The sequence below is a fragment of the Gymnoscopelus microlampas genome, assembly GCF_963454915.1.
Source record: "Gymnoscopelus microlampas genome assembly, chromosome: 21".
In the NCBI taxonomy this organism is placed as follows: Eukaryota; Metazoa; Chordata; class Actinopteri; order Myctophiformes; family Myctophidae; genus Gymnoscopelus; species Gymnoscopelus microlampas.
In genome coordinates this window covers 12,935,062-12,947,390 of record NC_139958.1, presented here as the reverse complement: position 1 = coordinate 12,947,390, position 12,329 = coordinate 12,935,062, and the positions used below count along the sequence as shown (strand labels likewise).

The 12,329-nt window shown below is 43.0% G+C and overlaps 1 protein-coding gene across 2 annotated transcripts in view; it reads right to left on the bottom strand.

Annotated features, from left to right (window-relative positions):
* Positions 1-589: 589 nt before the first annotated feature.
* Positions 590-12,329, bottom strand: part of olfm1b (olfactomedin 1b) — a 37,323-nt gene continuing 25,583 nt past the window's right edge. For both annotated transcript variants that reach the window (XM_084046867.1, XM_084046869.1), the window contains exons 5-6: positions 5,581-5,687; positions 590-2,612 (exon numbers count right to left, since the gene is read on the bottom strand). In XM_084046867.1, the coding sequence (XP_083902993.1) occupies positions 1,938-2,612; positions 5,581-5,687 (782 nt within the window). In that variant the 3' untranslated portion in view covers positions 590-1,937. The remainder of the gene's footprint in view (positions 2,613-5,580; positions 5,688-12,329) is intronic.

Here is a 12,329-nt window from a genome sequence, read left to right as displayed (position 1 = left end):
AAAATCTACAAAGTAACTAGTAACTAAAGTTTTCAAATAATTGTAGTGAAGTAAAAGCGCAATATTTGCCTCTGAGATGTAGTTGAGTAGAAGTAAAAATACTGAAAATTTGAAATACTCCAGTAAAGTAAAAATACCTCAAAATTGTACTTAAGTACAGTACTTGAGTAAATGTACTTAGTTACTTACACCACTGTGAACTAGTATAACATAATTTCGCAATCTGAGGCTGACGTGACATTTAGTACAATGATGCTCAGCCTTTTCTTTTTATGTCAAGGACACACGGTTTGATACGCATCAGGCCATGGATTTAGCATTTTATCTCTGGGATCACAATATACACTGCAAAGTCATCAGTGTTCATTTAATTCTGAGAGTGTACAAATGGAGCCCACTTCAGTTACAAGTTATAAGGGTCCATTTGGACCCCTGGTGGTCCCCGGAACCCGCCGTTTGAGAAACAGTGGTTTAGAACAACTGGGAAGATTGGTTATAGCAACATTACAAGAACCTCAGAATCAGGTTTATCTGGTTTATTGACACGAATCATTAACTATCTCATCTCAGATACAACACATTTCCAGCAAAGCGCAAAAGAGTGAAGTGCCATTGTCCTCTGCAGGGGGAGGGAGGGAGGGGGGGTACATTGAAACAGCATTATCCTTCACTAGCGGTAGGTTGGGAGTGGGGGGGGTATATGACATGATAAAGCATCATCCTCTAAAGGAGCGCTCTCAACTACAGGCAGATGATTTGACTAGAAGATAGGAGAGGGCCAGGTTTCCGGAATACATTGCTTAATACATTCTATAATTATTTTTTTTTGTTCTTCAGAGAGATATGAACTAGATAAAAGTCCTCCCACGCGGCCCGAGTAAACGAATACAAAGAAGCAAAGCCAGTGCCAACAGTTACAGTGATACAAGAACATTAAAAAAAACAATCTGAATGAAAAACAACTCAACAAACTAAAGCTGAATACAAACAAGTGAAAAAAGCAAATATTGTTGCAAATCTTCTAATCCCGCAGGTATTCAAACAGTTCTGTTTACGCCCCACCCTGCCTCTCTTGATTTCTTTTTTAAAAATTGTAAATAGTTACGGCGTCATACAGCAAAAAAGACATTCAGAAGAGCAGACCAGAGTGATAAAAAAAGGAACACTCATGCAACGAAAGCCTGTTTCACACAAAGTCACAAATACGGGATAAATCATCTCAAACGAGAGAGTGCTGCCAACAGTCAGTGCCTTCAGGTCTTCTTTTTTTAGTGGACGTTGTTGTTATTGTTCTTCTCTTCATAGATATTTGATTTTGCTACTGTACTGATAAAAAGGATAGGTGAGACAGACTGCCGTCGTAGGTTCTTCCAGGATTTCTGGCTGGAGCTCCCACCCCTCACCATGTCTGTCCCATGGGGCCTGGGGGGGGTCCGGATTGGCAAACAGTTCATCACTAACGCAGTCTTTGTCCAGGACAGGACCCCCCCATGGCCAAAAGAAAGGTGAGGTGGAAGGAGTACTGCCCAGAGACCCAGATCCACAGGAACAATCTTTTAGGGTTTTCTTTTTTTCCCCCAATATAAAAAAGGCGTGATGATGTTTTTTTTGGCATCTATCTTTCTTTTATCCAATATACGGCCGACCTTTTAAATCTATTCGTATTACAATCATCTTCTATACAGCAAACAACTTAAGCTTTATTTTCTTTAATAAACGTTAAATAATTGATATAAAGTAAACTCTATGCACATTCAATCCACTTTGCATTCATTTTTAATGCAGTCTCTCCATAGAAGTCATATGATATAGTAAATAGGATGGTCTTTAACCATGAAGTCTTTTTTATTTCAGTTATATTTTTCGTATATAGGGAGCTCTCTACACAAACGATATGTGCGTACGGTGTACCACGTCTACTCCGCTCGTTTCCGTGGTTACAGTTCCTCGGAGCGGATGACATGGAACAGCGTGACATTGTAGAGGACCTGGTGGCCATTGTTCCAGGCGTAGAGGGCGCGGTCGCGCGGGTTGTAGTCCAGCATGGAGATGTGCGAGTACTTGTTCTGGAAGGCAATGTCAATGTACTCGTAGGTGGAGGAGTTGGTGGAGTAGGCGTAGTAGACCTTGGTGCCGCCGGAGTAGCCGTTGGTGACGTAGAGCGTGCCGCAGATCATGAAGGACTCGCCGGCGCTCCGCTTGGGGTGGTTGGTGGTCCAGCTCTTGACGATCTGCAGCGTGTTGGGGTTCAGCTTGCTGATCACGATGTTACCGGCGTTCTGGTTGGTGGCGTACACCGCCCACAGGCCGCCCTCGTCCACCATCAGGTCGATGTCGGAGTGGCCGCCCCAGGCGTAGTGGTAGGCGTTGTTGAAGCCGGCGTAGTCCAGCTGCCGGGACTTGCTGATGGAGGAGGTGCGGAAGTCGAACTTGATGATGACGTGGCTCTGGAACTTGTTGAAGTAGATGGAGCCGTTGTAGACCACCTGGCCCGTGCCGGACCACGGGTGGGGCAGGCGGTGCGACGTGAAGTTGTCCGTCGTCATGAAGTCCTGCATGGACTTGTACTCCCGCACGAAGCGGTTGTTGTGGTAGCCGTCCATGTACCACACCTGAAGGGGACGAGGAGGGAGAGAGAGAGTGAAAATAATGTAGGAACGTAGTGAACATAATGTAGTGTTTTACTGCAGTGGTTGTCAGAATGCGGTCCTTGAGGGGGTTCCAGGGGTCCCCAATTAGCGTATTTACAAGCACACAACACGTCACAATGTGACATGCTGTGAGACGATTAGACAGATTTTGAAATGTAAATGTTTTAATTAGAAAAGCTTGTAGATCAGCTATTTTTGGAAGGGGGAAAAAAAATCTTCAACTGGGAACACAAATCTTCTTTTATGGGGGTTGGAATCTTTTCAAATACAACATCAATTTGACATGAGAATGTTTGAGAACCACTGTTTAACTGTAAAAACAACAACAACATACAGTACTGCACAGACTGCAGAGATAAAAATCTCTCATCACCACGAGTCCTCAGCGTACCTTTCTGAACATCTACATTATGTATGCAGATCACCCATAACCCTGCAATCTAAATCAAATCAGGCTGTCAACAAGGTACCTAATTAAGTCAGAGCTGGCATCTCCGGGAGGGGCAGCCTCAAACTGAGATCTAGGCTGTTTCAGAGTCAGACTGCAGAAAGCCACAGGATGACAGCCACAGGGTGGGACGGGTCACGCCCCACAGGGGTAATGCCCATCATTCCAGATAAAAGGCCTATCTGAGCTTCCCTCGAACACCAACCTAATGCCCCCGTCCGCCCCCTTCTGGCACCCTGCAGTGATGGGCTGAGAGCATAAACATCTCACTGCCAATTTGTTGGCGGTTCAACTACTTCCTCCATCTCAGTGGGAGTTGGACACACATCTACATCCTGAACCCCCCTCAAATTCATCATCGCCGTCTTTCTATTGGCTGCAGCCGCAGCGAGGGCGGGTCTTCACTCAGTAGAACCAGTAGAAACCCTAGAAACAAACCCTACTTCATCATTCATTTTTAAATGAATGGGACCATAATTTACGAAACGCATATCATGATGATTTAAAAAAGACTTTAAACTAGCGATTGAAAACATAAAGTGTTTATGAGAAGGTTTACTAAGGTAATAAAATCAAGTGTAAAGTTCGCCCCAAAACCTCATTGACTTCTATTGAGATTATAATGCATTGCAAACGTTAGAAGGTGAAATACTGACATCTGCTGGGCCATTAATAGGAACAGCAGGCTGAACGAGAACTCGGAATTGAGCTTCAATTCCAGCAAAGAGGGTTTGCCCCTTGGTCCCCACCAGGGATCCTGTTCAGACTCCACCTCAACCCCTACTTCAATCTCCCTGTGCCCCGTCTTTGCCACCTTCTCTCTCTTGATTGATGCTAGCCACTAGTGAAGCACGGGTCGGGTTTTTTCATGACCCGCCCCACCCCGGAACCCAACCCGCCTCAACCCGCCCCGCGAACCCATATATAAATCTATGGCTCAACCCGCCCCGCGACCCGCGGTTTTTTTTTATTCTGTAAAATCATGGTTAGAAAATAATCCCCAAGTGTATTCAAACTGTTTTATTGTTATTATTCTTATTCTTATTAGGAATAAAGACAAAACAAGAGCATGTGATTTTTTATTTTTTTTTGCGTGTGAGAGCGGCTGACCCGCTCTCCCGCAGCCCGCATAATTGCCTCCGAAATTCTGATATGACCCACCCGCGCCGCGGGTTGACCCGCGGGTCCCGCGGGTTACGGGTCAACCCGCGCATCACTACTAGCCACTGACCAAGATATGGCTACAATGCAGACGTAATCTTGGTCTCATCATGTTTTTATTTCTTAGGTTTGTTTTTCTTGACCACAAATGTTAAGCATGTAATTCAGATGGCATATTATTTAGACATAGTTTCATTGTTTAGCTGGTATCCTATAGTTTCAATGAACAGATTGTTATTTAGATAGCATTATTGTTTAGAAGCTATCGACCTGTTTCCTAGGCTTTTCACTGTGTTCCACTGTGTTCCGTCTTTTGATCCAATGAAATCCAATGAAACCGGTCAGATGACTAATGATATCCAATGAAATCCGACAGGAAGTGGAAAACACAAGCCTAGGAAACAGGTGGATAGGTTCATGGTTTACCTGGTATCCTAGTTTCTTGAGGCACTACACTGTCTCTCTGCAATGCATTTGATGTGTTTGCCTTGCTTATTGTAAATCACACTGGATAAGACTAAGAGAATCTGATAAATGACTAAATTGTAGATGAAACAAATCTAAGGCAATCCAGACATGGAAAGACGAACAGTCATTAGACATGTCTGCTTTGATCAGTTTGACTCACTTTTCTCTCTCACTGACTCTCAGTCTTTCCATGCTGTTGAATCACTTTCATTGCACAGTTACGTGCCCTGCTTCTGTTTTCACAGTGTACTTAGCTGGGCGACAAGATGATGCTTATTACTATGGAAACCATAACTTCATATGGAACAAATGCATCACAGAGGATGGCTTGATTAAATGTGATAAATAGCTCTATATTCTGATAGTAATCGCTATTCGTGTTGTTGATATAGAGAGCCTTGTTCCCCCGTCTTTCCAGCTCTTTAATAAATGAAAAAAACAACATTTTCAGATTAGGATACCGATTGGAATATAGATATTTAACTTTTTATTTTATTTTCTTGCCCAAAATCTGTCAAAAATCATGTATTAGTGTGACGACAACTTGATTGGCATAGATTTGATTTCCTAGACCTAAGGAATGTGAGGTGTGTACACAGCATGTGTTGACCATATGACTGCGGTCATATTTAGGGTGTTTAACATCCGAAGCCCTCTCTGCTGGTGGCAGCCTTCCTTGCATTACTCACTGGGCAGCCTTGGCTCTTCTATGAGCCATACAGATTTATTATTGTGCATTAGCATTTTAATGTGTTCAGTAATGAAAGCAGGGTCATTCGCCGAGGCAGCAGATGCTTAGACCTTCCAAACTAAATCAGGCGGCCTGCAGAGGTAAATCACAGGGGTACTTACCCTCGTATCTCCCTCGATGGCCTGGGGGTCCGTCATCCATGAACCAAATCGAGATCCAGAGGTCTTGATGGTGATGGGTTCACTGATACCCGTAAGTTTGCCACATGCTGCAAGGAAAAGAGATACAGAAACAAACACGATAATACCAGAATTGCACAGTTTTTGAACTCAGGATGATATAATTGTTCAGTCTTGTGTGAGATTCAGACACTTTTCCTCTTTGAGCCTGATTTACTTCGTCGTACCACCGGCGTCGTGTGCCGAAAATGACAGATCTACAAGCTCACAACACGTCCCATCGTGCAGAGTTGTGAGCTTATAGATCTATTATTTTCGGCGCACAACGTTGTTGTACAACGTAGAATGAATTACTGGCACTATACCTGCAGTATGTGCATGAACTTACATGTTTGATATCTGCTGCTAGTATATGATGTCTCTCACTTGCACAAGAGACAGTGATTCTATATCTACTGCTAAGGGTGGTCTACAACCCGACCCTCTAGGGTCTTTAGGATGGTGAACTTCAGATGATGGTTTGTCCGACCTCTACACCATCCTCTATAAGAGACTGTGATATGCTGTACTGTATGTGTGTACATTTTGACATCGTGTCCTTTATCTGACTCTGTTTCCTTTGTTCCTTCTTGTGACTGTATTTTATAACTGCAAATCATTGGATGTCCGTGGCAAATCATTTTTGCCACAGACATACAAAATGAGCGGACAATAATACACAAATGGAACCAAATGAACAGGTCCATTTGGTTCCATTTGTGCACTCAGAGTTATGGTGGTCCGTGCAAATAAAACGTTTGAGAACCGCCACTAGTTGAACTCATAATGTGCCACAGACAAGGTCAAGTCTTCGTGTACGGAACCCTGCTTCAGACGCGTATGTGTGACAGTGCCTTTAGGCAAAACCTCTTTGTACCTGTACCTGCCTTTGTCTGGGTATGTACAAGGGACTTAATATTCAGTACCAACATCAGTGTGTCTGTTTTTGTCTCAGTGTGCCTGTGAGAGGGAGAGAGAGCGGAAAGACATAGAGAGAGAAATAATGGAAGGCTCTGTTCTGCTCCTCTGTGCTTAGTCTAAGCCGGAATAGTCTTAATTACTGTTGATTGGAGGTGTTAATGCGAATTTGACAAAACTAATCTTGTTATCTCCCATGGCTGAGAGCTGGTGAGACTAATTTATTAAAAGCACAGAGACAATAACATCGCTCTTGTTTGATTTTTCCGCTGTACAACAACAACCCTTTGTACCGACTTCTACAGCGAGCGCTGCCATTCATCTGGATGCGAGCCACTGTCTATTGTTCACTGTGTTTGGGCAAAGATCAATTAGATGGCTCTGATTAGTGCATTTCATCCAGAGAAAGTAATTAAGTTTTTGGATGTGCTCATTCACAGAGCGGGACTCTGATAATCGCCCATTTTCAATCATGTCCACAGTCACAACTTATCCAGATCCATTACACCCTCGGTTTTTCATTACTGAATTATTTTGTTCTCTCTTTGTTTTTTTGTCCTCTATTATCTCACTTACGCTGCGGTCACACGGGCAGATACAAAGATACAAAAATACTCGTAGCATATTTGTCGCTCTGTCGCTTTGTATCCGTGTCGCTCAACACATGATTATAAGTATACATTAGCATTACATAGTCACTTTTATAAGAGAAATGGTATAACAATGTTTGTTGTAGCTTGCTAAATGTACTATTTTATATATTTGGTAGGATTTGTATATTTATATTAAACTGACTATGCGTGTGTAGGGTTGGGATCCGGAACCGAAGGAACTGCAGGAACCGGATCCAACATTGAGGAACCGGAATCGGTTCCATCACATTTGGAACCGTTTCCGGAACCGGTTTTATCTACACTGTCAGAGCTGGTATGTGGACTTCATGTCTGCTATACAATTACAATACTAGTGGGTCTCAAACCTATTAATTTTGGACCACCATAACTCTGAGAGTGTACAAATTACGGGTCTCTCAGAGTTACAGACCTGTGAGGGACCATTTGGAACCCCCGATACAAATCTTTAAAGGGAACCATAAAGGAATCGGACCGTTAAGAGGGAATCACCCTATGCGTGAGTGTACAGTATGTGTGTACAGTATGAGTGCATGTAAACTCCCATGTGCATCATATGTTCCGTGTGTGTGTGTGTGTGTGTGTGTGTGTGTGTGTGTGTGTGTGTGTGTGTGTGTGTGTGTGTGTGTGTGTGTGTGTGTGTGTGTGTGTGTGTGTGTGTGTGTGTGTGTGTGTGTGTGTGTGTGTGTGTGTGTGTGTGTGTGTGTGTGTGTGTGTGTGTGTGTGTGTGTGTGTGTGTGTGTGTGCATCACACCTCGGCAGCAGCTGAGAGACAAACATCCCGTCACGTGTAGATTTTTACTATCTCTAGTGGGGGGTTGGGAGACCCTTACGTAACCCTCGGTGGGATTACTCTCCGTAGTAATCCACATGGCCATTGATTTATTTATTTATTTTCCCCTCTAATCACGGTCTCTATCCTTAGACGAGACCCCACATGGGGGGGTCGTGTGGTCTAAATCTCCTATTGGCCTGAATATGCCTGAGTCGTGTCCAGAATGCATGGCAAATGGAAAAAATCTAACAGATACTCCAGTGGAAATGTAATATATAAAATACTAAACCATCCCCATCGGCCCTTTCCCCTTTAATGTATAATATAGTCTCTTGAGACAAACTGTTGCATCACACAATTTTCTAATGCTTCAGCCCTAAACCAGTCTGTATATCGCGAAGCACTGAAAATGCTAAGAAATAAAGCAGATCTATGTCCTGCCTCCCCTCCCGCGTCCGTTCCGCCGTGGCACGTAAAGAAAAACCTGCGATGAATGAAACGCGTAAAAGCCTATCTAGCTTATGCTTAGCAGAAATGGAATTCAACAAATAATTGTATTTTCAGTGTACTACAGCATTGGATCCCAAACCTTTTAGCTCGACACCCAAAAGACAAATTTGATGTCTTCCCGGGACCCAAACAAGTGAAAATAGCAGATCTACAAGCTCACAACATGTTGCGAGCTTGTAGATCCATACATCTGCTTTTGATATCTCCCTCTCTGGTCATACATTTTTTTGGGACATGTTTTATCCCTGCTGGCTAGCCACTTAAATCCTTTAGTCTTAGTGAAACAGACCTGCAGTTGCAACTGTAGGCCACTCTTTGTACTCTTTACCAAGAATAGCCGATTTACAAGCTCACACACCTGTTATGAGCTTGTAGCAGGCCCGGCGCCACGGGGGGGCCAGTTTCAAATTGTGCCCCCTCAGTTTATTTTGGGGAGAAAAAAAATGAAAATGTATTTTTTTATAATTAATTTTTTGATAAAAAATCGGTAATCAGGCAAAAATAAGAATTAAATAACATAAGCCTAACCTAACCCTAACCCTAAACCCGAAAAAAAGTAACAAAAAAACGCCCAAAAACGTCCACAATCCGCGCAATTAACCGCAAAAAAAGACTGGTGTGCCCCCCCACAATTTTCAACTGCCCCCTCAGTCATTTCATCCTGGCGCCGGGCCTGGCTTGTAGAACGGCAATGTTTTGGCTAATGTTTCCCCCAGAACAGGGATGCTAGGGGGGGTTTAAGTTGTTAGGAAAATGTACCCCCCTCCGTGTTTTTTTGTACGAATCAAACCCTGCTGTCTGTTCAGTGTACTATGCGGCAGTAGTTCTAAAATAGTGCTGGCAGCGAGAAGCGTGTCATTGGCCGTGTGACAGTGTGTGGTGGTGGTGGTGGTGGTCATGTGGTGTGACTCGTGTCCCTGCTGTCCCATCCGTCAGTATTTTAGTGTACCGGACCACTAGATGTGTCTGCATCTCTGCAGTGGTGGAAATGTACTCAAAGTACTCCACCACTTCTCTGTACAGTTTTGAGGTATACTTTTACTTTTCTTCAGTTTGTCTGTTTTCCAATACTTCTTTATACTTTTGTTTTTACTCCACTACAATTACAAGTTACATGTAGATTTGAGATTATTGTAAAAAAGAAAACATACATTAGCCAAATTAAGCCATATTTTATACTTAGTGAGCTTGTAGATCGGCTATTTTCGAAAGATTTTGACAGATTCTTTTTTACTTTTGAAAAAAAAACCGTATAAAATGGGCCATTCATAATGAGTACTTTCACTTTTGGTATAATGTAAGCATATTTTGATGCAAATACGTTTGTACTTGTTCTCAAGCAAACTTTCAAATATACAACATTTACTCGTAAAAGAGTATTTTATTTTCAAAGTAGCACTACCACACTGCGGTATTGCTGCTTTTACTTAAGTAAACATTTGGACTACTTCTTCTACCAGTACTATTGGAGTACTTCTTCTACCACTGCCCCTCTGTGAGCACATCCCAGTGCTCTGGGGGCGTCACAGGGTGATTTATTTATTTGATTATTAGCCAGCGAGCTGCCATGTCCCTCTGATGGATGGCCATAGGGTCTACAGTCACTGAGCTGATACTTTTGCCAGAACCAAACAGCATGAGTCCTAAGTGTTCATCTAACTCAGGGTATACAACTGTAACCAAATGAACCCGTAAGCCGGGTTGGATTTGCTGGGGTAGGGGGGATGGTGTGGAATCCATGCCTCTGCTTTTGACATCCCCATTCTGGTCATTCATTGTTATGGACAGTGGGGGATATGTTTTATCCTTAAATATATGTATTTCCTTTTGGGAAATGGAGAGTGTCTGATATGTTTGATATTTAATATTTGATAATATAACTATTTAACAATTTAATACAAAATATATGTTAACCACATACATCATGGCATCCCTAATTTGGCAAATGTTCATAATGTGTCAAATTCTTTCACGCATATTCAAAATGTGCCAAACATCTTTCACAATTTTCTATTACTTATTTATATTAAAAAATAGCACATCTATGAGCAAAATGTGTTCCGGTGCTACATACGATTGTGCACTCTCTTACGAATGTATTTCCCTCAGCATCCTCTATCATTTCCAAGCCTTGGTTAATGCCTTTGTGTTTTGTGGTAGGTAGGCACAGTATATAGGGCACAAATTGCAACCACCTATGTTTTGCTATTTATGTTCTTAGATAAGTTAGCTTGTATTATTTGAGTTCATTTTGTTTGTTTGTTCTTTTTTGACTGTGCTCACCCAGATGTCTTTACTTCCACTAAGCATAATAAATGGTCTTTGGACTGTTAACCAGCATGTCGGTCACCCTTGGGGGGTCCAGGGAAACAAGGAGGAGAGACAACTTGTTTTGTGCCTCGGTTTCCCAAAGGCCAGCCAGGGCGGAACACTTCCCCCTCACCATCCTCTTATCAGTTCCTTCAGCTGCACACACAGCTATATATTATTCAATGCTCTAGTCCAGTGGTCTTCAACGTTTTTCAGCCCCCCCCCTGTATACATTGTATAAAAATGTTCATAGATTTAACTGATGGCTTCCTAGACTTGTTTGAGAGCACTATAGACTTGTTTGAGAGCACTATAATCAGTGTTGTGTAAATTAACGTTTGTTTACACATTATTTTTCTATGAATTTGTTGGATTCATGTTAGTGTGTATATTCAAACATTTAACCACTTAAACACTCCATACTTTGTAAACTTGACCGTTGGCTCTGTACTTGGGTCTGCTCCTTTTTTCATCTACACACCAAACCTCTTGGCTTGTAGATCTGCTATTTTCAGCTAATGTTCCCCCCAGAATAGGGATGCTAGGGTTGAAGTGGTTAATTACTTTTTTTTAAAGAATTCCTATCACACAAACATTTGGCAGCCCCCCCCCGTAGTAACTCTTGAGGACCCCCTAGGGGTCCCGGATCCCCTGTTTAAGACCTCTGCTATAGTCTGCATGCTGTTTCACAAGCCCTCTTTCGGAAAAAAAAACACTTTTATTTGCACTGCCTTTCTTTCTTTTATAGTCGCCGCTGACTTTCACAAGGGGCCGTTTCAATGACAGGAGTATGCCAGCCAGGGCATGTTGGTACGCCAGTGTGAGTGTGGTGGGCGTTTGTGCAGCATCTACAGAAAAGTGTGAGGATGAAAGGCACGGCAGTCCCTGCCGGCCGGCCTCTCACAGTGGGTGACCTCTGCTTTGTGCCATCTGATCTCACACTCTCTGGATGGACCCCTGAAGCTTCTCTGCTCTCTCTTATCCTCAGAGGACCGGCGCCCAGATAAGAGGGACAGTGTGTGCATTGATCTATGAGTGAAGGCAAGGCACGAACGAACCAACGAACAAACGAACGAACAAGGACTTTTGTTCCAAGGCCAGTCTCGAGTGGAACGATATGGAGAGTATACCAACAACATAGTGTTGCTGTCGGGCAGAAACCTCTTATCTCCACATTCTACATGTTTGTGTTTTTTCATAAATTAACATCCTACTTGATCATCCGCTACTTTTGCCGTTTTTGTATTTGAATCCTGAAAAGTAACAGATTTGGACATCGCTTTCCACCCGACAGAGACGATATTGTATTTAGGATCTATCTATCGGATTCGGATGGATCGCTCTGGCTATCTCCCCCGCGAATCTCGAGAACCACTTGATTGATCGACTTCAAACGTGGCGTGTGTAAGTGCCAAGGGCCTAAGGGAGTGATGTACTGAGTGGGTAGTCCACCGAATCGGCGGTTGTCCAGAAATATCTGTAAATCCCCAAATCTCTGTGTCTGTTTCCCGGTCTGTGTCGCTTTTACGCCCATATATGGAGATCCC